Source organism: Bubalus bubalis, chromosome X, assembly GCF_019923935.1.
Source record: "Bubalus bubalis isolate 160015118507 breed Murrah chromosome X, NDDB_SH_1, whole genome shotgun sequence".
NCBI classification, from domain to species: Eukaryota; Metazoa; Chordata; class Mammalia; order Artiodactyla; family Bovidae; genus Bubalus; species Bubalus bubalis.
Window position 1 is genome coordinate 92874829 of NC_059181.1, and position 25281 is coordinate 92900109.

Consider the following 25281-nt stretch of genomic DNA (forward strand, 5'->3'; position numbering starts at 1 on the left):
ATACTGACAGTCAAGTTGGGAAATATGAAGGCTGAGTTTTTTAAACATAGTCTTTCATTATTGGTGACCCAAACATTTCCACGAAGCCCATGAAATTACTGGTACCCCTACAACTTTTCTTTTAGAATGGTATTGCCTAAACTTACTGCCTTTGACTCATTTTCTCAAACAAGTTCTTGGTCTGTATTTCTTTATTAAATGGTACGATATTCCAGACTCAAAATCTCAGCCATTATTCGCCACAGCAAATCACTGTTTCTTGTCCATTCTAGCTTATAATGTTATTTGATATCCATCTCTTCCTTTAAATTTACCATAACACTACCCGAGTTCAGACCCTCAATGTCTTGGACATCATTAAGATTTATTGTTATTTACTGAGGCTAGTTTCAAAATACTATGGTACACATTTTGGAAAGAGATAAGGCCTTTGTGTGTGTGTAAACAAGATAATAGCTTACTCTTTTAGTCCTTAAAACAAATCTGCGAGGTAAGTGTTATTTCCCAAATTCTGAAGGTTAGGAAATTAGGATTCACTGAAATCAAGAAAACTTATCACATGTGTTATTCCGTGGAGCTGGAACTTAAACTTTTTATCTTGACCTTTTCTATTGTACATACAGAACTGTCCCACATGTTGAAAATGATGCAGCAAGTGAATAACTATTAATTTCAAGAAATTTACAATTTATCAGGGAAGATGTGTATAGAAAGAACTATGATCCAAAGATCAAAATGTCATAAGTGATATAAGACATAAGGTACAATGTATTCCTGCTGAGAAGTTTGGGGAAAGCTTTCAAGAGGAAAAGAGGCTTTGAACCTAGCTTTAAACAATGTATAAAATTCAGATAGAAGAGTGGAATAAAGGTACTGGGGGGGGTCAAGAATATGATTTCATATTTCAAATATTTTGTTGTTCAGTTGCTCAGTCGGGTCCAACTCTGCGACCCCATGGACTTCAGCACACCAGGCTTCCGAGTCCTTCACTATCTCCCAGAGATTGTGCAAACTCATGTCCATTGAGTTGGTGATGCTGTCCAACAATCTCATCCTCTACTGCTCCCTTCTCCTGCCCTCAATCTTTCCCAACATTATCGCATCAGGTGGTCAAACTATTGGAGCTTCAGCATCAGTCCTTCCAATGAATATTCAGGGTTGATTTCATTTAGGGTTGACTGGTTTGATCTCCTGGCTGTCCAAGGGACTCTCAGGAGTCTTCTCCAGCACCACAGTTTGAAAGCATCAATTCCTTGGCCTTCAGACTTCTTTATGGTCCAACTCCTACATCCAAACATGACTACAGAAAAAACATAGCTTGGACTAGACGAACCCTTGTTGGCAGAGTGATGTCTCTGCTTTTTAATAAGCTGTCTAGGTTTGTCATAGCTTTTCTTCCAAGGAGCAAGTGTCTTTTACTTTCATGGTTGCAGTCACCATCCACAGTGATTTTGAAGCTCAAGAAAGTAAAATCTGTCACCGTTCCCATTTTTCCCCATCTATTTGCTATTAAGTGATGGGACTGGATGCCATGATCTTTGTTTTTTGAATGCTGAGTTTTAAGCCAGCTTTCTCAGTCTCCTCTTTCACCTTCATCAAGAGGCTCTTTAGTTCCTCTTTGCTTTCTGCCATTAAGGTGGTGTCATTAGCATATCTGAGGTTATTGATATTTCTCCTGGCGATCTTGATTCCAGCTTGAGCTTCATCCAGCCCGGCATTTCACATGATGTACTCTGCATATAAGTTAAATAAGCATGGTGACAAAATACAGCCTTGACATACTCCTTTCCCATTTTGGAACCAGTCCTTTGTTTCATGTCTGGTTCTAACTGTTGCTTCTTGACCTGCATACTGGTTTCTCAGAAGGCAGGTAAGGTGGTCTAGTATGCCCATCTCTTTCAGATTTTCCAGTTTGTTGTGATCCACATAGTCAAAGGCTTTCATGTAGTCAATAAAGCAGATGTTTTTCTGGAATCCCTTTGCTATTTCTATTATCCAACAGATGTCAGCAATTTGATCTCTGGTTGCTCTGCCTTTCTAAATTCAGCTTGAATATCTGGAAGTTCCAGTTCATGTACTATTGAAGCCCACCTTGAAGGATTTTGAGCATTACCTTGCTAGCATGTGAAATGAGTGCAATTGTGTGGTAATTTGGACATTCTCTGAAATATTTTAGGATGTTTCAAATCCTAAAAGATTATGCCACTGAAGTATTGCAATATTCAATATGCCAGCAAATTTGGAAAACTCAGCAGTGGCTACGGGACTGGAAAAGGTCAGTTTTCATTCTAATCTCAAAGAAGGTCAATGCCAAAGAATGTTCAAACTACTGCACAACTGAGCTCATTTCAGATGCTAGCAAGGTAATGCTCAAACTCCTTTAAGCTAGGCTTCAATAGTACATGAATCAAGAAACTGCAGATGTATAAGCTAGATTTAGAAAAAGCAGAGGAACCAGAGATCATATGGCCAACGTCCACTGGATCATAGAAAAAGGAAGGGAATTTCAGAAAAAAATCCACTTCTGCTTCATTGACTACTTGAAAGACTTTGACTGTGTGGATCACAACAAATTGTAGAAAATTCTGAAAGAGATGGGCATACCAGACCACCTTACCTGCCTCCTGTGAAACCTGTATGCAGGTCAAGAAGCAACAGTTAGAACTGGACATGGAACAATGGACTGGTTCCAAATAGGGAAAGGAGTACTTGAAGGTTGTATTTTGTCACCCTGCTTACTTAACTTATATGCAGAGTACACGATGTGAAATTTTGGGCTGGATGAAGCTCAAGCTGGATTCAAGATGGGCAGGAGAAATATTAATAACCTCAGATATGCAGATGACACCATCCTAATGGCAGAAAACAAAGAGGAACTAAAGAGTCTCATGATGAAAGTGAAAGAGGAGACTGAAAAAGTGGCTTAAAACTCAATGTTCAAAAAACAAAGATCATGACATATAGTTTCATGACTTCATGGCAAATAGATGGGGAAAAATGGAAACAGTGACAGATATTATTTTCTTGATCTCCAAAATCATTGTGGACGGTGACTGCAGCCATGGAAGTAAAAGACACTTGCTCCTTGGAAGAAAAGCTATGACAAATCTAGACAGCTTATTAAAAAGCAGAGATACTTAGTCATGTCCAACTCTTTGCAATTCTATGAACTACACAGTCCATGGAATTCTCAAGGCCAGAATACTTGAGAGTGGGTAGCCTTTCCCTTCTCCAGGGGATCTCCCAAACTCAGGGATTGAGCCCAGTTCTCCCAAATTGCAGGTGGATTCTTTACCAGCTGAGCCACAAGAGATTCATGTTGATGTATGGGAAAACCAATACAATATTGTAAAGTAATTAGCCTCCAATTAAAATAAATAAATTTATATTAAAAAATAATAAATAAAAAGCAAAGACATTACTTTGCCAACAAAGGTCCATATAGTCCAAACTATGGTTTTTCCAGTAGTCATGTATGGATGTGAGAGTCAGACCATAAAGTACACTGAGCGCCAAAGAATTGATGCTTTCGAACTCTGTGCTGGAGAAGAATCTTGAGAGTCCCTTGGACAGTCAGGAGAGCAAACTAGTCAATCCTAAAGGAAATCAACCCTGAATATTCATTGAAAGGACTGATGCTGAAGCTGAAGCTCCAATACTTTGGCCACCTGATGTGAACAGCTGACTCATTGGAAAAGATCCTGATTTGGGGAAAGATTGAAGGCAGGAGGAGATGGGCGCAGCAGAAGATGAGATGGTTGGATGGCATCACCAACTCAATGGACATGAGTTTGAGCAAACTCTGGGAGACAGTGAAGGATAGGGAAGCCTGGGATGCGCAGTCCATGGAGTCATGAAGAGTCAAATACAACTGAGCAACTGAACAACAACAAGGATATGAAGAACAATAATTGAAAGCTTGGAATGAGGCTAACTCATAAATGGCTTCATTAAGGCATTTAGACTTAATTCTGCATTCAACAAGTGTAAAGAAGTGACTTAAAATAGGGCTATGAGTTAGGAATCAGTCACAGGCAAAAGGTCATGAAGTTAAACCAGAGTGGGCAGTAGGCATAGAAAGGAAGAAGCGAATATAAGAGATGCATGTAAGCTAAGTCACATACGACTCTTTGCGACCCCATGGACTGTAGCCACAGCCTTGTCTAACTCAATGAAACCATGAGCCATCCCATGTAGGCCACCCATGATGGACGGATCATGGTGGAGAGTTCTGATAAAATGTGGTCTACTGGAGAAGGGAATGGCAAACCACTTCAGTATTCTTGACTTGAGAACCCCATGAACAGTATGAAAAGGCAAAAAGATATGACACTGAAAGATAAACTCCCCAGGTTGGTAGGTGTCCAATATGTTACTGGAGGAGAGTGGAGAAATAACTCCAGAAAGATGGAGTCAAAGCAAAAACAACGCCCAGTTGTGGATGTGACTGGTTATGGAAGTAAAGTCTGATACTGTAAAGAACAATATTGCATAGGAACCTGGAATGTTAGGTCCATGAATCGAGGTAAACTGGAACTGGTCATACAGGAGATGGCAAGAGAGAACATTGACATTTTAGGAATCAGTGAACTAAAATGGACTGGTATTGGTGAATTTAACTCAGATAACCATTATATCTACTACTGTGGGCAAAAATCCCTTAGAAGAAATGGAGTATCCATCACAGTCAACAAAGGAGTCCGAAATGCAGTTCTTAGGTGCAATCTCAAAAATGGCAGAATGATCTCTGCTCGTTTCCAAGGCAAACCATCCAATATCACAGTAATCCAAGTCTATGCCTCAACCAGTAATGCTGAAGAAGCTGAAGCTGAACAGTTCTATGAAGACCTACAAGATCTTCTAGAACTAATACCCAAAAGAGATGTCCTTTTCATTATAGGGGACTGGAATGCAGAAGTAAGAACTCAAGAGATACTTGGAGTAACAGGCAAATTTGGCCTTGGAGTACAAAATGAAGCAGGGCAAAGGCCAATAGAGTTTTGCCAAGAGAATACACTGGTCATAGCAAATGCCCTCTTCCAACAACACAAGAGAAGACTCTACACATGGACATCAACAGATGGTCAATAACAAAATCAGATTGATTATATTCTTTGCAGCCAAAGATGGAGAAGCTCTATACAGTCAGCAAAAACAAGACCAGGAGTTGACTGTGGCTCAGATCATGAACTCTCTATTGCCAAATTCAGACTTAAATTGAAGAAAGTAGGGAAAACCACTAGACCATTCAGGTATGACCTAAATCAAATCCCTTACAATTACACAGTGGAAGTGACAGATTCAAGGGATTATTTCTGATAGAGTGCCTGAAGAACTATGCATGGAGGTTCATGACATTGTATAGGAGGCAATGATCAAGACCATCCCCAAGAAAAAGAAATGCAAACAGGCAAAATGGTTGTCTAAGCAGGCCTTGCAAACAGCTCTGAAAAGAAGAGAAGCAAAAAGCAAGGAGAAAAGGAAAGATATACACAGCTGAATGCAGAGTTCCAAAGTTAGCAAGGAGAGATAAGAAAGCCTTTCTCAGTAATCAATGCAAAGAAATAGAGGAAGACAGCCAGTCAGAATGGCTGCGATCCAAAAGTCTACAAGCAATAAATGCTGGAGAGGGTGTGGAGAAAAGGGAACCCTCTTACACTGTTGGTGGGAATGCAAACTAGTACAGCCACTATGGAGAACAGTGTGGAGATTCCTTAAAAAACTGGTAATAGAACTGCTTCATGACCCAGCAATCCCACTGCTGGGCATACACACTGAGGAAACCAGAAGGGAAAGAGACACGTGTACCCCAATGTTCATCGCAGCACTGTTTATAATAGCCAGGACATGGAAGCAACCTAGATGTCCATCAGCAGATGAATGGATAAGAAAGCAGTGGTACATATACACAATGGAGTATTACTCAGCCATTAAAAAGAATACATTTGAATCAGTTCTAATGAGGTGGATGAAACTGGAGCCTATTATACAGAGTGAAGTAAGCCAGAAAGAAAAACACCCATACAGTATACTAACACATGTATATGGAATTTAGAAAGATGGTAACAATAACCCTGTGTACAAGACAGCAAAAGAGACACTGATGTATAGAACAGTCTTATGGACTCTGTGGGAGAGGGAGAGGGTGGGAAGATTTGGGAGAATGGCATTGAAACATGTATAATATCATGTATGAAACGAGTCACCAGTCCAGGTTTGATGCATGATACTGGATGCTTGGGGCTGGTGCACTGGGACGACCCGGAGGGATGGTATGGGGAGGGAGGAGGGAGGAGGGTTCAGGATGGGGAACACATGTATACCTGTGGCGGATTCATTTTGATATTTGGCAAAACTAATACAATATTGTAAAGTTTAAAAATAAAATAAAAAAATTAAAAAAAAAGAAATAGAGGAAGACAATAGAATGGGGAAGACTAGAGATCTCTTCAAGAAAATTTGAGACACCAAGGGAAAATTTCATGCAAAGATGGGCAAAATAAAGGACAGAAATGCTATGGACCTAACAGAAGCAGAAGATATTAAGAAGAGGTGGCAAGAATACACAGAAGAACTATACAAAAAAGATATTCATGATCCAGATAACTACGATGGTGTGATCACTCACGTAGAGCCAGACATCCTGAAATGCGAAGTCCAGTGGGCCTTAGGAACCATCACTAAGAACAAAGCTAATGAAGGTGATGGAATTCCAGTTGAGCTATTTCAAATCCTAAAAGATGATGCTATGAAAGTGCTGCACTCAATATGCCAGTAAATTTGGAAAACTCAGCAGTGGCCACAGGACTGGAAAAGGTCAGTGTTCATTCCAATCCCAAAGAAAGGCAATGCCAAAGAATGCTCAAACTATCACACAATTGCACTCATCTCACAGGCTAGCAAAGTAATGCTCAAAATTCCAAGCCAGGCTTCAACAGTACGTGAACTGTGAACTTCCAGATGTTCAAGCTGGATTTAGAAAAGGCGGAGGAACCAGAGATCAAATTGCCAACATCCATTGGATTATCGAAAAAGCAAGAGCGTTCCAGTAAACATCTACTTCTGCTTTTCTGACTTCGCCAAATCCTTTCACTGTGTGGGTCACAAAAAACTGTGGAAAATTCTTTGAGATGGGAATCCCAGACCACCTAACCTGCTTCTTGGGAAACATGTGTGCATGTCAAGAAGCAACAGTTAGAACCAGACATGGAACAACAGACTGGTTCCAAATAGGAAAAGGACTACGTCAAGGCTATATATTGTCTCTGTGCTTATTTAACTTATATGCAGTGTACATCATGAGAAATGCTGGGCTGGATGAAGAACAAGCTGGAATCAAGATTGCCGGGAGAAATATCAGTAACCTCAGATACTCAGATGACATCATCCTTATGGCAGAAAGTGAAGAAGAACTAAAGAGCCTCTTGATGAAAGTGAAAGAGGAGAGTGAAAAAGTTGGCTTAAAACTCAACATTCAGAAAACTAAGATCATGGCATCTGGTCCTATCACTTCATGGCAAATAGATGGGGAAACAATGGAAACAGTGACAGACTTTATTTTGGGGGGGCTCCAAAATCACTGCAGATGGGGACTGCAACCACGAAATTAAAATACACTTGTTCCTTGGAAGAAAAGCTATGACCAACCTAGACAGCATATTGAAAAGCAGAGACATTATTTGCTAACAAAGGTCTGTCTAGTCAAAGCTATATTTTTTCCAGTAGTCATGTATGGATGTGAGAGTTGGACTATAAAGAAAGCTGAGTGCCAAATCGATGTTTTTGAACTGTGGTGTTGGAGAAGACTTTTGAGAGTCCCTTGGACTGCAAGGAGATCAAGCCAGTCAACCCTAAAGGAAATCAGCCCTGAATATTCATTGGAAGGACTGATGCTGAAGCTCCAATACTTTGGCCACCTGATGCAAAGAACTGACTCCTTGGAAAAGACCCTGATGCTGGGAAAGACTGAAGGCAGGAGGAGAAGGGGATGGCAGAGAATGAGATGGTTGGATGGAATCACCAACTCGATGGACCTGAGTTTGAGCATGCTCTGGGAGTGTGTTGATGGACAGGGAAGCCTGGTGTTCTGCAGTCCATGGGGTTGCAAAGAGTCAGACACAACTGAGCAACTGAATTGAACTGAACTGGACTGTAGTCTGCCAGGCTCCTCTGTTCATTGGATTCTCCAGGCAAGAGTACTGATGTGGGTTGCCATGTTCTCCAGGGGATCTTCCCGACCCAGGAATCAAACCTGCTTCTCTTATGTCTCCTGCATTGGCAGGTGTGTTCTTTACCACTAGAGCCACCCATATCTATGGAAACTAAAGGGTATTATAGCCTGAGCTTAAAACTTGCCATGAATATGATAAGCCTTTAGATCTATTGCATTTAAGCTTAAGCAATGCTGTTGCTGATGCAGGATGTAGACCTCTGACCTTTTATCCAATTCATTCATCCAAAATTACTTGTCAAAAGCAAATTCTCCTTTTGGGTATAATATAATGAATATGTTAACTTTAGTGAATCAAAAATTAAAACACACAAAAATCTAAAATTCAAAAAGAAGACATCAGAGTGATGTTGCATATTGGAGTGTACTTAAAAGGTGTACTTAAATAGTACACTTTCCTAATTCAAAGATGATTAAATTTACATTCAAAATTTCAGAAACAAACCTTCAGGTAAGAATCATTCTGAATCAGGGTTTCACATCAAATTCACAGGCACAGCTTCAAAATCAAACATGCTGAATCAAAATAAAACTCTCTGTGGGTGGTCCCATCCACCCACAAGTCATTCTCATGATCAACCATGCTTGAGAGGACAGGCTCAGATCCTTACCCATAATGACTGTACAATATCTTTTTAGTAAATAAGATGATTTATACAAAGGTTTGTCATCTAGAATGATACTTATCAAGCTAACAGAGCTTTAGTGTAACATGAAGAGAATTTTTTTTTTATGAAGGAAGGAAGAAGGGAGGGAGGAAATAAAAAGAAAATATTCTTTGGCACTACTTCAAATCTATTTAAATCTCCAGGATTGAGGACCAAGAATCTGTGTTTGTAAATAGGATCCCTAAGTAATATCTTTAAACAGCCAACCTAGTGATCCTTGTTGCATCTTCCACCAAGGTAGTCTCAACCCAGGCTGCACATTATAATCACCTTGCTTGTTTTCAGAACATACTAATGCCCAGGCTCCATTCCAGACCAATTAACTCAAATCTCTGGGAGTGGTTCCCGGCCATAGTTTTGTTTTTTCAAAGCTTTGTGTGTGACTCTGTTGCACAGTGAAGGTTGAGAATCACTGCTATCTTTTTTAGCAGCCAAATTTTTACTTCTTTTTTCAGTTGAACTGAAATCTGTTTTCCTACAGTAGGGGTTCTCAAACTTTAGTATGCATCAGAATCACCTGGAAAGCTTGTTTAAAGAGATTGTTGGACCCCATTCTAGGATTTCTGATTCCATAGTCCCAAGATAGGGCCCCCAAGAATGTACATTTTAAAAAAGTTCCCTAGTGATGCTGATGCTGCTGGTCTGGGGACCACACTTTGAGAATCACTATCTTAGAGTTTCCAGTAGTTCTAGTTCTATTCCTTTAAGTCACTGTAAGCATACACTTTCTTCTTAAATATTTTTAGAGAACCATTACATCTTTATTCCTTCCCTTTCTCTTGAGCCTATTTGTGAGCTGATCCCAGTTCTGTCATGCAGCATGATTTGTAAATCTCTAACTAGTTTGCCTAAATCCATGTCATTCATAAAGTGTAACACAAACACAATCACCCTAATGGGGGTCACAATCAGAACAAACAAATGAAATCACCTTAATCTTTTAAACTGTGGTAACAAAAAACCCATATAACATAAATTTTACCACCTTAACCATTCTTCAGTGTACAATTCACTAATTTTAATTATATTCTGCTCCCTATTTTGAATATTTCTTCTAGTAATGCAGCCTAAGATTGCTTTGCCATCTTTGGGTGGTCACATCATACTGTTAACTCATGCTAATTTTTTACTAAATTACAAACTTCTTTTCCACCTGAAAGTGAATAACCTCTGTACCTCCAAGACATAGTTATATAGATAGGATTTTTTCTGGACCCCCAAACAGATCCCATATACATTCAGATTTATCTCAGGAGGATTGTGGAAGGTGGCTTTTTACTGAGGGCAATTACAAATGATGGGGTATTGTTTTTCAGAGGTCATGCCATACTACCAATTCTCCTCAAACTGCATTTCCCCTAAATTTGACATGAATGTAATGATATGCGAGGCTTGGAGAAGTCAAGCAATTGTCACAAAGTCACACAGCTAGTTTAAGTGTCAGAGTCAGGATTCAAACCTAAGTCTGCCCAAGATTTCCCTGAGAGCTGGCTCTTAAAAAGACCAAAGTCTTGAATGAGAAACTTCCTCTCTAGGTTTGGCATATATAAGAAACATATGTTTGATTCACACAGGATGCTAAATAAATATTCCTTTAGGCCCTACTTTACCCTGATCCCCACTCCTTGAGACATGATTTTGGGACATCCAGAAAAAAATGGCCTATAGCCAGCTCTGAAAATAGGAGAGAAAACTGGTGATAGTACAGATGTTTTTCAGGGGGAAGGCCAACTTCAGGAAGCAGATGTTAAATTAGGAGTAGGGGTAAGGTGAGTAAATGACATTGGCTGTGAGGAAGATGGCTGAGAGAGGAACTAATGTTTACTGAACAATCACTACATGCCAGGAACTGAAGTGTTCTCTCAAAGAACTAGACTTCAAGAGCTGGTTCTGATAGGAAGCAGGACCAAGGTATAGCTGAAGAAACTTGGAGATTTGTATCTTCCTCTCTTTTCTTTTCTTCATTATACTCTCACCATGTCTTTTTTAAACTGGTTAGAATAGGAAACAAATGTATTTTTGTTGGTTGATTGCTAAAATATGGGCTTATATCAATTTTTAATTCCAAAAGCAGTAAGATTGTAAAAAGCACTAGAAAGAGGGAGACTGTATTACAGACTTTACCCTGCAACTAACTAGCCATATAACTAAGAACATATCACAGACATATCATGTATCAGGTTACCATTTCTGTAGTTTCTTTTGTACTTGACTATATCATGGGTTGATGGTCAAGGGAAAAGACTGTATTTTAGAATACATACAGAAGCAAAATTTTGTTGGGGTACTTACAGACGGACCCAAATATCTTAGCTTTTTCCAAATGATAAGCCTATCAGGAAAGCAAAAAAGATGATTTGAAGTATTAAGCAGCTATTCAGTTCATACACACTTTACGGGTCTAAAACTTCAAAAGGTCCCAGTATTTCTTCCCCTAATCCTCCATTATTAGCATCTCCTTGTCTATGTCCTAACCCAAAAGCTGGTTCTTTCTCAAATATTTCTTGGCAATACACACATATTTCTGAGTATAAGGTTTTAGTCATCATAGCTAATGTCAGAAAGAAAACATCTTCTTAGCAAACTGAAGTATTATTTTAGTTATAATTTAGGTATCAGTGGCTCAGTTTTCAATTACAAAGAATACACCAAATTCATGGGAGATGGTCCTGCATCTTTCAATCTAATTTGGTTGGAGAGCAAGGATTAAAATATATATAAATAGATTACATATTAGAAAATCAAATGAAAAATACTGAATGCTGTGAAATGAGATTTCATCTTTTGTATGCAGCAAATAAGATGCTTTAAACATAGACAGTAAACATCTCCCAGTTAATCTTAAGTATACTGTTTTAATATTCCTAACATAGCACTTCTGAGATGTTCTTCATTCCTTGACATGTTTTGCCTGCTATCATAATCCTGGAAAAAATATGCATCAGTTCAGTCGCTCAGTCACGTCCGACTCTTTGCGACCCCATGGACTGCAGCATACCGGGCTTCCCTATCCATTACCAACTCCCGGGGCCTGCTCAAACTCATGTCCATCGAGTCGGTGATGCCATCCAACCACCTCATCCTCTATCATCCCCTTCTCCTCCTGCCTTCAATCTTTCCCAGTACCAGGGTCTTTTCCAAGGAGTCAGTTCTTCGCATCAGGTGGCCAAAGTATTGGAGCTTCAGCTTCAGCATCAGTCCTTCCAATGAATATTCAGGGTTGATTTCTTTTAGGATTGAATAGTTTGCTCCCCTGGCTGTCCAAGGGACTCTCAAGAGCCTTCTCCAACACCACATTTCAAAAGCATCAATTCTTCAGTACTCAGCTTTCTTTATAGTCCAACTCACACATCCATACATGACTACTGGAAAAACCATAGCTTTGTAAGATTTATACTCTGAATCAAAGCACACCTTAGGGCAGACTGGCAGTGAGATCTTAATGATACATTGGTATACTCTCAAATATGGACTGGGATATAGTGTCTTTGAAGCATACAGGAATTTCTGATGCTGATACCATTTCTTTGTGTTTTAACATAAAACAAAAGCAATGGGTCATAAAGAAGTACTGTCAAAAACTAGGTTCAATATGGGAAGAGAACCAAAGTCTGATAATGGAGCGAGAGCTTAAACTCATAGGATATGGAAAAGATTAAGAATAACTTTTAAATATCTGTTTTTTCCAGAATCAGCAAGTTCTATAGAGTGTAGATATATAGTCATGTAACACAAGTTTCAGTTTGGAGCAATGAAAAAGTTCTGGACATGGATAGTGGTGCAGGTGGCATAAAAACATGAATGTCACTGAATTGCACACTTGAAAACGCTCAAAATGGAAACCTTTATATTATGCATATGACAATAAAAAATAAAATATTGAAAAAAATTCAAAGCACCCTTCTTCTCCCTGAACTATGGCATGAAAGGCAGTTGACAACCTGCAGAGCCAACTTGTCCCTCAAGAAACTGCATGAACAAGTAATAAACCTTTGTTTTGCTAGCAGTAGTGTGCCTGCATGCTAAGTCGCTTCAGTCGTGTCCAACTCTTTGTGACCCTATGGACTGTAGCCTGCCAGGCTCCTCTGTCCATGGGATTCTCCAGGTAAGAATAGTAGAGTGGATTGCCAGGCCCTCCTCCAGGGGAATCTTACTGATCCAGGGATTGAACCCACATCTCTTATGTCTTCTGCATTGGCAGATGGGTTCTTTACCATTAGTGCCACAAGTGTAGTGTAGTGTTAGTCGCTCAGTCGTGTCTGACTCTTTGTGACCTCATGGACTGAAGCCTGCCAGGTTCCTCTGTCCATGGGGTTCTCCAGGCAAAAATACTGGAGTGGGTTCCCATTCTCTTCTCCAGGGGATATTCCCGACCCAGGGACTGAATCTGGGTTTTCTGCACTGCAGGCAGATTCTTGACCCAAATGATCTTCTACTGAATAACATTTATGAAGGCTATTTTAAATGAAAGAGTGATTTTGTGACAAATTATAAATGGGATCTTATAAAAAAGAGTTCATGTATTTGATGCTCTTACAATTTGATTATATTTATGTATAGTTGTAGCTTTTGGTTACAGAATGAATCAACCAATTTTCTATTAATGAATGTGCTTAATCTCTTTACTTCCTTTCTACAAGGAATGTTTACATGACTTGAGAAAATAAAACTTTCATAATAACTTGAAATGGGAGAGAAAACCATGACCTACAGTACTAGGTAGTAGTAAAACAATAAGTAGTAGAGCATTGGGTAGTAGTAAAAAAAAAAAAAAAAGCAGCTTTTGAGTTGGTCAGATTCAAATCCTATCTCTACCCTTAACTGTATAAACTTGAGAAAATTATTTAGCCACTCTGAGCCAGTTTTTTCATCTAGAAATACATTACCTCTCTCAGGATGTGATGAATATGAAATAAAATAAAAAATTTTTAAATGTTTAACACACAAAGGCACTCAAAGTATGCTTGTTTACTATTCCAGGAGCTTTGAACCTTTTACTTAATATTATATATAATTGTTTTATTTCAGATCAGAGTAATTTGAGAAATAATCTAGTCTAGAGTTTCTCAATCTTGGCACTATTTTCACTTTGGGCCAGATAATTCATTGTTGTGAGAGGCTGTTCTATGCATTGTAGGATATTTAGCAGCATCCCTGGCCTCTACTCTGGAGAAGGAAATGGCAACCCACTCCAGTATTCTTGCCTGGAGAATCCCATGGACAGAGGAGTCTGGTAGGCTACAGTCCACAGGGTCGCAGAGTCAGACACGACTGAGTGACTTCACTTTCTTTCTTTCTTTTCTTTCTGGCCTCTACTAACTATAATAGAATTTGGTAGCACTCCCCAGTTGTCACAACCAAAAATATCTCCAGATATTGCCACATGTCCCTTGTGGGGCAAAATTATCTCTAGTTTATAACTGATTTAGTCTAATGTCCTCATTTCAAAATAATGAAACTAAGGCCCAGGAAGATTACAGGAAATAAAGGACTGGAGAAGTTAATATTTTAAAGACATGATTCTAGATACAGGTGCATTTGGACCATGGACTTGAGCATTACTAAAATTCCCTGTGTTGACACAAATATATGCAATTTAGATTGTACCAGAATATCTGCCTTTGGGGGAAAAAAAAAGCAAAGAGGATTCATTTGCCAGAATCTCATTTTTAAAGGGACTTTGTTAGATTGTGTCTACTCCAAATAGCTGCAATATTATGCTAAAGTTCATGTATACAAAATGCAACTGAGTGTGAAATCCAAATGATCATACTTGAAATTTCCTTCTAGTACTATTAGACAACACCAGACAATTTAGGATGAAATAGATTTTTTTTGTGACAAAAGAATAACATATATGGCTTGAATCAGAAAATAATAATGAAATCTGTGCTTATAATTTGGTTCATTCTCTCTAATGGAATTAAAAACCTTGCAAGATCTCTGAGGAAAAGAACCAGAAGATCATCACATGTCTTTAGTTCTAGGTAAGAAAAACTTTGTTCACTCCAATTAAATTTTCTTTGGTGATGAGGGTGAAAGAGGAGAGTGAAAAAGCTGGCTTAAAACAACATCCAAAAAACTGAGATCATGACATCTAATCTCATCACTTCATGGCAAATAGATGGGAGAAAAGTGGAAACTGACAGATTTTATCTTCCTGGGCTCCAGAAGCACTGTGGATGGTGACTGCAGCCACGAAATTAAACCATGCTTGCTTCCTGGAAGAAAAGCTATGATGAACCTGCTGCTGGTGCTGCTAAGTCGCTTCAGTTGTGTCCGACTCTGTGTAATCTCATAGACAGCAGCCCAGCAGGCTCCCCTGTCCCCGGGATTCTCCAGGCAAGAACACTGGAGTGGGCTGCCACTTCCTTCTCCAATGCATGAAAGTGAAAAGTGAAAGTGAAGTTGCTCAGTCGTTTCCGACTCTTAGTGACCCCATGGACTGCAGCCTACCAGGCTCCTCTGTCCATGGGATTTTCCAGGCAAGAGTACTGGAGTGGGGTGCCATTGCCTTCCCCGATGATGAACCTAGATAGCATATTAAAAAGCAGAGATATCACTTTGCTCACCAAAGTCCGTAGTAACAAAGGTCTGCTGACAAAGGTTTTTCCAGTAGTCATGTATGGATGTGACAGCTAGACCATAAAGAAGGCTGAGCAGTGAAGAACTGATGCTTTCAAACTGTGGTGCTGGAGAACACGCTTCAGAGTCCCTTGGAGAGCAAGGAGATCAAACCAGTTAATCCTAAAGGAAATCAATCCTGAATATTCTTTGGAAGGATGATGCTGAAGCTGAAGCTCCAATACTTTGGCCACCTGATGCCAAGAGCTAATTCATTGGAAAAGAACCTAATTTGGGGAAAAATTGAGGGCAGGAGGAAAGGGGGGCAGCAGAGGATGAGCTGTTTGGATGGCATAACTGACTCAATAGACATGAATTTGAGCAAACTCTGGAAGACACTGAAGGACAGGGAAGCCTGGCATGCTGCAGCCCATTGGGTCACAGAGTCAGACAGGGCTTAGCAACTGAACACCACCACAATGTGATATGAAGTTTATGCTTATTCAAATTATGTGACTCTAATTTATAATTGGCTATATTTACTAAAATGAATCTTACTTGCATTTGTTACATGACAATAGATTTAGTTGTACAAAACATCAATTTTTCTCAAGACAATTTATCAGATATTTATGGTAAGAACTAGCTACTAACTGTTTTAATGCTTTGCTGAAGTAAGAATTTCATAGTCCAATTGATCTTGATGCCAAAAAAAAAAAAAAAACCAGCATCATAAAGAATGCCTTACATGTTCTATTTTAATAGGGACAAGAATGCAGCAAACCTCAAAAGGGTTGGCTGCAATACTATGAACATATATCTCATTCTTAAGTTACAGATTTTAAATCAGGAGCCATTAAGAAAGCTAAGATGTAAACATTTTAATTCTACCAGAAGTATATGTGCTATATTCTCCATGACTGTACCTTTAGAAATAATCTTTCTCAAACATTCTTGATTAAAATGTATTTTTAAGAAATAGCTGACTTGACCTTTGCAATCTTTAAATACCATCATTATCTTAGGAAAGAATGAGCAGAGCTCAACACTAAGTTGTAGGACACTAGGGAACTGATGTTAACCATGCCAAGGAGTTTTAACTCTTTATTTCTCTAAAGGGCACACTCCATTTAAGGAGTTTTCAGATATAGATTAATTGTGCCAGAAATGCCGATCTGTACCTGTCAGCATTATGAACACTCATAGCTATAATGCTACCTTTACTTTCTCAGATTATAAAATTAGTACCTGACCTATACATTTGGCAAGTTTTATTTACACAGATTATCACAATAAAAAAAACAATGAAGGCTTTCTCAGGGCATATTAACAATTATAAAATGTAATGGAATTAACAAAATAATTGGGAGTACTTGTTATATGTTTAATATTTATTGAATATTGAAACTAAATTCTTGACCTTCAAAATCATAAGCACTCTGTGGCTAGCTAGCTCAGCAGTCATGCTTATGAAGTTAGAAACTGAATTCAAGTCCTGTCTAAATTCATTAATTTACTTAATCCATGAGAACTACATTGCATCAGAAAGTCACCATGTCCCTCATTCCAACAGGTTAGTAAATGTGAATGGATCTGCAAGACTGGTTTCAGGTGGAAAAGAATCAAAGTTCATATCCTAACAGATATATATGATGAATATAATATTAATAGATGTTTATGAATCCAGATGCTTAGTCAATATTTTCACATACTGACACTCAATAAAGCAGAGGATCGGAAACTTAGAAATGGTCATTAACCTCTCTCCAGATATCCCCACCCTGCCAAAAGCAGAGAATTAAAAATTAATTCTAACAGTTGGCTAATTATTCTTCCTTAGTACTAACATTAGATGTATCATATGATTTGCTTTAGTGTGCCTATAATATTTGAGACAACGTGGGCAAAGTACAGATTTACAATGAACAATGGCACAGTCTTGACAGCTTAGAAGTCTGACTAGTTACACTTAAAACTGTCTTTTCCCCAACTATTTTATTTTTACTTTATAATTTTACTATCAAGCACTACTATTGAGCTCTATAATATAGCTACGTCTAGAGCTCTATAATATAGCTACGTCTAGTTTGCCTGTATATTCTGGGCACTGAGCCAAGCGTTTGGTGCAGGCATGCGCGCATGCACACACACACACACACACACACACACACACACACACACACGGCATTCAATAAATTATTCCTGAATAAATGAAAAAAAAGGCTATTAACTAGGTTTTCTCATGCTGGCCTTGAAACTTTTCTTAAGAACATTAAGACAAAGGAAAGCCTTGTTAGGTAATTGCTATGCAAACAGATCATTAAGTAAAATGCCAGGATGTCCTCCAATTTAAAACAGAATCTATGTAATAATTCCTTTTTCTTAAAAGGAAGAAGGAAATAAACAAGAGGGTTTCTGTTTATTTTTGTTTAGATTTTTACTATGATCATATGGTAACATCAATACTGGATGAAAACTCAGTTTTGAGCCATTATACATTTTTGAAAAAACTTCACTGAATGAAATATGAAAGGTCCTAGAAAATCTCATGACTTGCCCCTCTCCATGAATTTGTTTCTTTGTATGTGTTTTTTCATACGTGTTCACTTGGCATTTATTTGTTGATTTGTTTTTAAGCTGATTGTCCAATTTCCCACTTGGAGCCTTTCAAAGCTTCTAATCTTCCCTGCTTAGCAATTTCTAATCTCCACTGACATTTGCTCATTACCAACCCCAAGACAGATGAAAGCCTCAGGAGTATTGACTATAGTTGAAAATGGATCAGCAAATGTTTTAGCAAACAACTTTTAATAGTCCTATCTGTAGTGGATTTGTAATAATCTGCTGCTGCTGCTAAGTCAATCTGAATCTTGACAATTCTTTGCCACTTGTTAGTCATCTTTAAACTAGGACTTAAAAAACAAAACAAGCAAAAGATATTGGCACACCACCAAGAAACATTTTTCTCTCCTCTCCTTTATCCACTATCATAACTGGTGACAATTTATGGCCTCTATAAATATCTAAACAAAAATAACTTGATATCTAAATAGCATTTTGGACAGTGTACTATATCAACTATGTCTCATTTGTTAAGTGAAAAGTCAGGAGTTTTGGTTTGGACTGAACAGTTAATGAAGGATATTTACCCCAAATGAAATGGTAAGACATAATTTTTAGATAGCAATTATATTTGGTTTCTCATATCCTAGTAAACTGTATCAACACTAACAACAAAGATTGTATTACTCACTGAATGTCAGGTCATAAATCTTGGTCAAGGTTTCTATAGTTTATGAACCACTGTTCTAGTGCACAGCCATGGAAATGCTATTGAAAGAATATCAATGCAGAACTGCAAAACCACGGTTCATACTTTCAGATCTGAAATTGATCTAGAGTTTGGCTAGTTCAATACCTGTATTTCATAAATGTCAAGACCCAAATCCAGGAAGCTTGAGATCTGTTCAGGGTCAGAAAAATCTAGCAGATAAACTAACACCAGAACCTAGATTCAGCAGACTCCTATTTTAGGGCTCTCCTCATTTTTACCAGCTAGAAGTAGTATAGACAGGGTATTGCCACTACTTTCTTAATTTGTAACTCTTAAAGTCATTAATACCTGCATATATTCAAAGATACTGCAACCAAGTCAGTCACAGAGCCAGGCAAAAAGCCATCTTTTCCATAAGATGCTGGTCCTAAACCTTACTGTGAAAAGGCCATGTGAGTCAAACTGAACTGTGATCTTGACTCCTGAAAAACTGTTGACTCCTGAAAAACTGTTCTCTCCTTTGTGTTGGTTATAGACAGAAACTTTGGTATAAAAATAAAAATTCCAGAAGGTTTCATACTTTTCATCCCTGAGCAATTGTGTTTAAGTCCAGGATGACTGAAGACACTAAAAAGAAGTCTTTCAAAAGCTGCCTTCAGTAAAAGAGATCATAAATTTTAAAAACATCATGTATAGTGTATTTCTAACTTCTATATTTAGTAAGTGCCATTTATGTAATGTGCCTATGACAAACATTGTAAGGGATTTTCTTCTGCTTTGCCATTCCTCCAAACTGAAAGATGTCATAGGTTACGGGATACATCATTTAAGAATGTGAAAACTATTTTTATGGAATACTTTTATTTCTACTTCTAGGAAAAATTAACTTTGATTATTTTACTCTATTTTGGGGTCCACGATCTTTCACTTTGGAGGCAAATTAGCAGCATAGGGTAACACAGTATACTGGAAATTAATAATGAAATTTACGATGGCAAAATGCTTTACAGAGATTTTCTGCGGTGGACTCGGTCTCACCCAGATAAGAAGCATTTCCAAAATTGCTTTAAAACACATTTCAATGGCAAATTTTACAGTTTGCTATTAGTAGGCTGTTCACAAATATATAGTACTTTGTGTGAACTAAATACCACTTCAGCTGAAATAGTCACGAAATATCTTATGTTAGGAGTAATGTGTGTTGGTATGTACATTATTTATTAAAGCCAAAACCACCTTAAAGATGGGCACAAAAACCTTGCTTTAGAAGGTTACACCCTCAAATAGCCAAAGAAAATTCTGAAATCTGTGCCTCTGCCACTTTTCTTTCCTTGGTACAACCCCCTCCACCAGACCCTACGACTCTAAAATCCAACCGATCCTACCTTAAAGCTCAACATACACTCTAACCTCCCCAAATGTCTAATCCCGGCTCTCCTTAAATACACTACTCTAAGTTTCTACACTGAAGGATGCTGAATTTCCCCAAGGGAAATTTCCTCCCTCTCGTTTCTTTGGCCGTTTCTCTCTCATCTCTTGCCCCTCTCGCCGTCAGTCCCACTTCCCTTTCCCTGACCTTCTAGTTCCAGCGCACTTTTCTACCTTGCTCTCTCTCCTTTCACCAAATCACACCTCGGATTCCTAGAGAGAGCACACTAAAGCGCCCTGGCTGGGAGAGAAATTAAGTGTTTTTTTTTTTTTTTTTTTCCTTCCGTTCGAACTCCTGGCTTGTGAGTACCTGCAGTTCCTTTTCCTGGGGGGCCCCATCCTTTTCGGGCAGAAGGAGGTAGGGAAGCCCCTCTCTGCTTCATCCCTCTGGCACACTCGGGGATACAACGGCGGGGCGGGGCGGGGCGAGCTTGGCCTTTACTGCGCCACAGCAGGTGGGGGGTGGGGCGGTGGCGAACCGCGCCCAGTCCGCTCTGGGACAGGCAGAAGAGAGGCAGCAAAGGAGATGGGGCCTCCCCCACACCCCGGGACGGGAACTCACCTTCTCTCAGGCAAGGGCGGGTGTCTACTTTAAAACTACTGCCCCCCCTCCCCGCCGCCGCCATAGTGGAGCCGCCAAAGCCGCCGCCGCCGCCGCCGCCGCCGCCACAGTCACCGGCAGGCGGGCAGGCAGACGTGGAGGTGGCGGAGGAGGCAGGCACAATCGCTGCCGCTGCCGCCGCCGCCGCCGCCGCCGCGGAGGCGGTGGCGGTGGAGGAGGAGGAGGAGAAGGAGGCGACAGAGACGGTAGCTTCCTGAGGGGAAGACTCCGCTGCCAGCTGTGTGACAGCGTTCGGCGCCGCCGCCATCGCAGCGAGGCGCCGACAATTGCTCTTGCGCCTCACTCCTGTTAAGCTCCTCTTGCCCCGCCTCCCGCTTAGCCCCGCCCCTTAGCTCCTCTTTTCCTTGCTTCGGTTCAAGCCTCTTTCTCGCTCCTTCTCTCCACCAATAGGAACGCTTCAGACCCGAGGGCCACCCCCTCCCTTCCCCCCACGGCTTGGCGTAACCAACCTCCCTTTGGAGGGGAAGCGACCGTGGCCAAGGGCAAAGGGCAAAAAGCGCGGGATGTAAAAGCACGTGGTCTTCACACAGTGATGTCTTTTCCGTTGGAGGAGCTAATCTAAAACCAATTTAAGGAAAAGAATGTCTGGAAACCAATTTATTTCATCACCAAAATCGCTCTGAAATATATCTTCTCCCGCCGTTCTTATAGCCCTCAGTGAACAGAAAAATAGCAGAATCCTTGGTCACGATTCATTTTCATCACGAGCCCTAAAGTCCTGCTTAACTATGGATCTACCCATCTAAATTACAATTAAAAAACTGGAAATCCAGGACGCTTAACTATGGATCTACCCATCTAAATTACAATTAAAAAACTGGAAATCCAGGACCCAACCATAAAACTAGAATATTGCTTATTTGAATCTCCTCACCATCTTTCCCCCAAATTCCAAAGAAATAATTATCTTGATTCGTATTAGTTATTATTCCCATACTCTTTTTACATATGTTCCAGTACATAGATATATGCCTAAACCATGTTGTTTAGTTTTGTTTTCAAATTTGACAAAAATTTATGTATTTTTCTAGGTAGCATTTTGGGGCTTGTTACTTTCGCTAAAATTTTGTTTCTGAAATTCATCCATGTAGCTGTAGTTCACTCACTGTCAATGCTGTAAAATATCCATTCATTTCTCTGTTGATGGGTATGTGTCATGGTGCATCTGTGCAAAAGTTTCTCTTGGGTATGCTCTCCTTTGCATTTTCACTTCCACAGCCCTATTTCAAATCCTCATTGTCTCTTGTCAGAACTATAGAATTTGCCTCACTGGTCTCCTTTCCTCTGATCTCAAGCCCTCCAATCTATTTTCATATTCCTGCCATTTATCACTGTCTCCCCTTTGCTTGTTAGACAGTCAAAGGACACAGTTTTGCACTATTAGTCTCCCCTTTCACTTCCTATTCTCTTCCCCTTCCACTGTCCCCACCTCCTCACATTGCTTTTACTTTATTTAGCAGTATTAAAATCTTACAGATTCCTATAAAAGCTGTTATTTCATGATGTAATGCTATTGTATATATTGCATCTTCTTCCTGAAATGTCCCCTTCCGCTATAATTAGGCATCTTCCTACTGAATCCCTATACACCCCTTGAAATCCCAATAATATATCACTTCTTCCAGGTAACATGTCCTGTTCCTACTTAGCCTTAATTCCACCCTCTTCTGTGCTACACCTATATCATGTGCATATTTTGAATGTGTGCCTCTCTTCTCCATAGACTGGGACCATTTAGAAACAAAAGATAGTTTATTTCTGATTTCTCATGATCCAGCACAGTGAAGTCCTAGGCAAAGGTCAAAAATCAATGGTCCCTAAGCCTAGGTCCCTAAGTCCTTAGGTCTGGCCCACAGATGTGTTTTAACTGCACAGTTATTTATTTACTTCCCTGTCAACATTTGAAACATTTGGCATTTCATGCAAAAGAAAAAAAAATGTCTTAAAAACATTTGAAGATTTGGCAGTATTTGTTGTGCATTCCTAACTGCCAACAACTGGCTGGAGCTGAATAGCAAACTCAGAGACTTGGAGTGCTAGGCTCTTAAGGACATTTTTATGTTGTTTTTGTGGTTCAATAATTTACCCAAGATTACCTGAGTCATTGGGTTTCTCTAATGTTCTTTCCTGTCCTTCTCTAAGTTAGTGCAGCATTTACTCATTGAAGAAAGTACCGGAAAGATCACACACAGGAAATATTCTGCTGAAACAGCCAGTAGGACAAGGCATGCATAAAAGAGTGTAATTTATCCCTCCCAGTATGGGAGGGAGAATCCCTCAAAAGCATTGTTTCTCAAAATATGAATCACAGTTCATATGTAACTATATAACTGTATAAGAACTATTCAATCAGAATCTGGGGAGTGTGCATCCCTCAGGATTAAGTCAGCAAAAGAGAAATTGCACTAGGTATTTCAAACAGAAATTATTTAATATAGAGAATCAGGTATTTTTTAAAAAATCAGGAAGGTTAGAGGAATAAAACTCAGAGGACTTTCCCAGATATTGTCAACTAGTCTTGGACAGTCTTTCCATCCTCTTCTGTGTTCTCCTCTGTGTTGCAGAAGCTGGAAGCCTATGAATTACATTTCCCAGACTTTTTGGTCAGCAGGATTCTGAATATGGTTTAGGATTCTGAATACGGTTTAGGTCTCACCAGTGGTACACATTTTAGAATAGAATGGAGGCCATTCTTTACATGCACTCAAATAGATGTAAAACATGAGTTTTTGTAGTGGTCTCAACATTCTTCTGCACAGCTTATACCCAAAGGCTTTGGAGGACCTGTAAGGTTAGCAGTGATTTACTTGAACCTGCTGACCTCTGTGTGGTGGTTACAATTTCCTGTCTTTGGACTATAGTAGCCAACAAATACTAATTAAGATACAGTTACTTCTTCCTTCTTAGGCACAACAGAAACTTTTGTGTTTTCTGTTCAATCAAACAGTAAAAAGAGGGGAGAGGATATTGCATGACATAAAAGAAAGTAGTTAATTTTCTCCCCATTCCCCAACTCCATTTGGTGACATGCCAGAAAAGAAAAATGCCACCGAATCTGAGTAATACACTATGACAATAAGCACCTACTTTCCTGTCTTCCTCTACACTTCTCATTGTTCTCTATGACTGTAATGCTATTAAGTGAATGGCAAAATAATTTCTTTCACAAGAGAGAGGAGGTGGAATGTAGCAAAGAGTGACAATTAATGAAAGCCTCCTATGGGCTAGACTTTTCCCATAATTTCCCATTCATCTCACAACAGTGATATTGAATTGGGTTCATTAACCTCATTTAAAGAATGCACTCAGATTCATGGATATAACTAACTTTTCGCTGGTTTTCAATTTAGTGATTGAAATGGTCTGCTTATATCACTGGACCACAGGGAGGGGGACAGTATTGGCTGAAATGAGTTTTAACTACTGACTCCTAAAATCACAGAAAGAAGATGGGGGTTGGGGTGTGTGGAAGTGGGTCTAAGGTGTAGGTCAGAGTTGCCAAAAAAAAATAAAGGAGTATATCTTTGAATATTTGAGAAATCAATAAGGAAAAGCATACCAATAGTTATTTCACTATTTCTATGGTGAAACATAATATACATTGTTTGGAATAATATGGGGAAATTAAAAATTCTATTGCCAAACACAATACACTTAAAGATATCAGAAAATGGAAGAAATAATTAGAATATAATTTGGTGGCATATAACTAATGTGATTTACATAAAAATGAACGTGACTCAGAACAGTAATATTCAAATTTATCAACAAATAAATAAAAGGTGAAAAACAATTGCAATCACATATCCAAAGTTGCTCAGTACCAGTAAAATTAAAGAAAAGCAAATAGACACATTGATATTTACACATAAGAAAGACACAAAATAGCATGAATAATGTAACAAAGTTTTAAACAAAAATATATGCATATGAATATACAGATATAACAATTGAATTATATACAAACACACATACAATGTATCTGCAAAATACTAAGAGTATTTTAGATTTCTCCATTGTTGAAGCAGTAATATAGATAAAATTATGACAGGACAAGATGTATCTCATTAAGAATTGATGTTATATGACCCAATCAAAAAATGGGCCAAAGAACTAAACAGACATTTCTCCAAAGAAGACATACAGATGGCTAACAAACACATGAAAAGATGCTCAATGTCACTCATTATCAGAGAAATGCAAATCAAAGCCACAATGTGCTACCATCTCACGCTGGTCAGAATGGCTGCTATCAAAAAGTCTACCAACAATAAATGCTGGAGAGGGTGTGGAGAAAAGGGAACCCTCTTACACTGTTGGTGGGAATGCAAACAAGTACAGCAACTATGGAGAACAGTGTGGAGATTCCTTAAAAAATTGCCATATGACCCAGCAATCCCACTGCTGGGCATACACACTGAGGAAACCAGAATTGAAAGAGACCTGTATGCCCCAATGTTCATTGCAGCACTGTTTACAGTAGCCAGGACATGGA

General features: G+C 39.1%; 1 protein-coding gene across 4 annotated transcripts in view; it reads right to left on the minus strand.

Annotated features, from left to right (window-relative positions):
- Positions 1 to 21126, minus strand: part of ZMAT1 (zinc finger matrin-type 1) — a 42684-nt gene extending 21558 nt beyond the window's left edge. For 2 of the 4 annotated variants that reach the window (XM_044936626.1, XM_044936625.1), the window contains exon 1: positions 20727 to 21125. In XM_044936626.1, the coding sequence (XP_044792561.1) occupies positions 20727 to 21033 (307 nt within the window). In that variant the 5' untranslated portion in view covers positions 21034 to 21125. Of the gene's footprint in view, positions 1 to 15470; positions 15622 to 20726 lie in introns of those variants that run through there. The other 2 variants (XM_006051773.3, XM_006051774.3) reach the window with 2 other exon arrangements.
- Positions 21127 to 25281: the final 4155 nt, after the last annotated feature.